Source organism: Apium graveolens, chromosome 2 (assembly GCF_009905375.1).
Source record: "Apium graveolens cultivar Ventura chromosome 2, ASM990537v1, whole genome shotgun sequence".
Lineage (NCBI taxonomy): Eukaryota > Viridiplantae > Streptophyta > Magnoliopsida > Apiales > Apiaceae > Apium > Apium graveolens.
Genome location: NC_133648.1, coordinates 195,824,030 through 195,825,956, shown reverse-complemented (window position 1 = coordinate 195,825,956; position 1,927 = coordinate 195,824,030). Strand labels below are relative to the sequence as shown.

The window sequence follows — 1,927 nt, the reverse complement described above, 5'->3', positions numbered from 1 at the left end:
ATGTACTTTCTATAGGGGAAACAATCTGAAGTTTCAGTTTGATAGCAGTGGTAATTTTCCAAAAGTATGCGTTCTGTCTCCTGCCAATCTTTCAACGAGTAAGTTCACAAGTTTTGTCCCTTCTAACTATATATACAAAAACCGAAGACATGAAATTATGTTTCTTCTTAGAAAAGCTAATATGTAGAGCTAATTAAGATAGTTCTAATTGATAAAGTAGTGCTTTCTTTTCAATGCAGAAAGGAAGAAGCCGATGTTGATTATTGTCATTGTTGTGGTATTCTCCCTTACTATACTGCTTCTCTCTGGGGATAATTAAATCCAAAAGAAAAATACTGATAAGCTACTGACCTTTTGTTCCTCAGCCATAATGCTAGAAAGCTCTAATAAGTAATATACAAAAGATATGCCGCCTGTAGGAATAAATAAACAAATGTACAGCCACCAAGTTAGTGCAGTGGCTGAGATAAAGAAGCAAAAAATAACAGACCTATTATAGGTGATCAAATATAGCACGAGCAAAAAATAAAATGCTACATAACCTTATCCTTTAATCCAAATTTATAATGATATCCTTTTCCTCCTCCTGTGAACATTTGAAAAGGTCAAATGGAAGCATGTTAGACTAAAAACATGTTTATTCTTCATTCAAACTCATTTAAATTATAAGGAATACATGTTCACCTGTTTCAATTTTTTCAGTCCATACAATTCACGAACCCAGTCTGCTCCGCACAACAAAACTTCTACTATTTTGGGTTTTAAACAAGAGCGATGTGGTTCAATCACTCTACCACCAGCGCTGAAGGTTGACTCTGAAGCTACCGTGCTAATAGGAATACTCAACACATCAGATGCCATTTTGGACAAAATTGGATATTTTGCTGAGTTTCCTTTCCACCGAGCAAGAACATCAAATTTTGAACTTGGAGCGATAATTTTCTCACTCAAATACTCCTCCAATTCTAACTTTGTAGGCTCAAGTATACCGCCACTCTCTCGAATAAAACTCTCGTAATCATTGATCCCTTGAGGTGTTTCACTTTGTTCAATAAAAAAATTAGCATCAGAAGAAGACACCCCAGATTCATTCCTTTCTTTATTAGCATCCTTTTCTTCCCTGCAATACTCAAAATACAAATCATTCAAGGCATTCAATAAATAAGACATATTTGTTTCAGCATCACTTGCAATCGGATAAAGAGTAGGAAAACAAAAAGCTGGAAGTTTCATTTTAAACCGCGGATCCATGACGGCACCAATTGGCATTACCAAGTTAGTTTCCCCCCAATATTTCTCAAATTTCAATTCCATTTTTCGCGCCATCTCTCGAACATGCATATTTGGATCGATGGCCTTTCTGTCTATTATATGCTTGACCCTTCTTATCTCTGATAAAAACAAATTCGAAGTTGAATAACCTGTTCTGAAAATAACCTTCGTGACATCAGAAAATACCTTAAGGAAGGATCACACTCCTTCAACTTGCTCCCAATCCTCCGCACCTGGTACATACTCTTTAAAGCCTGGATCAGATGTGCTATATATAAGAAAAACATTCTTGAACTGAATAGCACATTCCAACATATTATATGTTGAATTCCAGCGTGTAGGAACATCCAGAATCAGCTTCTTACATTTCAAACCTAATGACTTAGAAATTTCAGCAAACCTAATGACTTAGAAATTTCACCCATCCCTAACTTTATCAACTATATCTTCAGTTGGGTTTAAACCATCTTGCACACATAAGTTCAATATGTGTGCGCAACAACGAGCGTGAAACATCTTTCCTTCAATAGACAATGACCTTCTAACACTAAAAGTTTGTTTTAAATACCGTAAAGCGACATCATTCGCAGCTGCATTATCTACCGTCAATGTCCCAATTTTATCAATAATCCCTCATTCATCCAAACACTTAAAC

The 1,927-nt window shown here is 35.8% G+C and overlaps 1 protein-coding gene across 1 annotated transcript; it reads right to left on the bottom strand.

Moving 5' to 3' along the window:
- Positions 1 to 550: 550 nt before the first annotated feature.
- On the bottom strand, positions 551 to 1,326 carry LOC141696043 (zinc finger BED domain-containing protein RICESLEEPER 1-like). The gene is made up of 2 exons (XM_074500239.1): positions 685 to 1,326; positions 551 to 586 (listed from the first exon to the last, which is right to left on the bottom strand). Exons 1-2 carry the CDS (start codon positions 1,324 to 1,326, stop codon positions 551 to 553), a joined length of 678 nt encoding a protein of 225 aa, XP_074356340.1.
- Positions 1,327 to 1,927: the final 601 nt, after the last annotated feature.

Coding starts and splice junctions, on each gene's coding strand:
- LOC141696043 (XM_074500239.1), bottom strand. CDS start 1,326: ATGGCGCGAAAAATGGAATTGAAATTTGAGAAATATTGGGGGGAAACT. Junction 587..684: donor GACTGAAAAAATTGAAACAG/GTGAACATGTAT, acceptor AAATGTTCACAG/GAGGAGGAAAAGGATATCAT.